Source organism: Solanum tuberosum, unplaced genomic scaffold (genome assembly GCF_000226075.1).
Source record: "Solanum tuberosum cultivar DM 1-3 516 R44 unplaced genomic scaffold, SolTub_3.0 scf00201, whole genome shotgun sequence".
In the NCBI taxonomy this organism is placed as follows: Eukaryota; Viridiplantae; Streptophyta; class Magnoliopsida; order Solanales; family Solanaceae; genus Solanum; species Solanum tuberosum.
Window position 1 is genome coordinate 748,939 of NW_006239126.1, and position 1,667 is coordinate 750,605.

At 32.3% G+C, this 1,667-nt stretch overlaps 1 protein-coding gene across 1 annotated transcript; it reads left to right on the forward strand.

The window, feature by feature from the left end:
* LOC107062126 (14 kDa proline-rich protein DC2.15-like) lies at positions 1 to 855 on the forward strand. Its single transcript, XM_015312393.1, has one exon. It carries the CDS (start codon positions 79 to 81, stop codon positions 502 to 504), a length of 426 nt encoding a protein of 141 aa, XP_015167879.1. The 5' UTR covers positions 1 to 78; the 3' UTR covers positions 505 to 855.
* The last annotated feature ends 812 nt before the right edge of the window (positions 856 to 1,667 follow it).

Genomic DNA, 1,667 nt, shown 5'->3' on the forward strand with positions numbered 1-1,667 from the left:
TACACACCTCAACTTCATTATGCTCTAAACCTCATAAACATAGTAGCAATACAAAACATAAGTTAGCTCTACTTTGTCATGGATTCAAAGAGATACTTAGTTACTCTCTTTTTGTTCTTCAACATTCTTTTCTTTAACCTTGTAAGTGGTTGCTGGACTGGTTGTCCCAATCCACCAATTCCTAAACCAAACCCTAACCCTAACCCTTACCCGAACCCAAACCCGAACCCGAGCCCATCCAAGGGACATTGCCCTAGAGATGCCCTAAAACTAGGTGTATGTGCCAATGTACTTAACGGTCCGATCGGAGCGGTCATCGGGACCCCACCCCACCCGCATTGTTGTATGGTATTAGGTGGACTTTTGGATCTTGAAGCTGCTATTTGTCTTTGCACTGCATTGAAAGCTAATATTCTTGGAATTAACATTAATATTCCAATTGCATTAAGCTTGCTTATTAATACTTGTGGCAAAACACTCCCATCTGATTTCATTTGTGCCTAATAAGGTACAAATGTTTCTCTTTTGGGTCGTGACCAAAAAAAAAATTAAGTTTTAGCGACTAGATTATTCTTAACGACCCTCAAGTTGGCGCGAAAAATCATTTGTGACGAATTTTAATCATTTTCTGTGGCGACTAATTAAAGTTGCATTTGTTGTAGTCATGTATGTGAAGTATTTGGAATTTGTTGTTTGTATGATTCTACGAATTTCAATTTTTGTTTGTTGAAGTTATATTTAATTAGGATTAAGCACTTGATGATTTAATTTGTACCAAGGGATTGTTATTACATCTCTTTTCTTTGTTGACTTGAATTTCTAGTTCAATAATATTTGCTTTTAATTTCTCCTTAACATATATTTTCTTGCTGAGTTTGAAAAATAACTCGGGATTATATATGTAGATTAGTGCACAATACTTGAGGTTCTAATTGTTATTAAGTTAATTTGAGCAGCTTAGTTAGTAAGAATAAAGCGCGATATAGTGTTCATGTAAGTATGGACCGATTCTCCTTTATTGATTCTAACATAATAGACGAATTTCGATTAGTCAGCATAAAAAGGGTAATAATATCCGACAAGACATGATTGCTGAGATGATAAGATTCCTTCCCCTCCAAACCTAAAATTGTGGGTCACCAAGGGAGCGGGGAAAATATTCCCTTTGTCTAGACATATTATTTTTTTTTCATCACAAGATTAAAACCTACTGAATCGTAATTAACATTTAAAATTGCACCTTTTATTATTTTGATATGAATATCGGGATTTTAAAATTAAAATTGAATAATTTAGTCCATTTAATTTTCGAATGAGGATTAATTTGACTCAGGTGAAAAGTATTGATCCCGATCCTTTCTAATATTTATCATTTTAATATACTAAGTCGATATTAAACTTTTTTCTAATGTCACCTTTATTAACTACATGAAGAGATATAGTCAATTAATTACTCATTTAAGGTAATTAATTAACTTCTAACTTAAGATAATTTAGTCAAATAATAACTTTTTTATGATTAATCATATTCTTAATTGATTTGACGTAACTTTAAACCACATCCACATAGAAAGAACGAAAAAGGAGTAGCAAACAAATTAAACAAACAGAGTACTTTTTTATAGTTGTGGTCTGAAATTAAGAATTCCATAAATAGTTAGATACTC

What these genes read in the sequence shown, in the direction of transcription:
- LOC107062126 (XM_015312393.1), top strand. Translation starts at nt 79, where the DNA reads ATGGATTCAAAGAGATACTTAGTTACTCTCTTTTTGTTCTTCAACATT.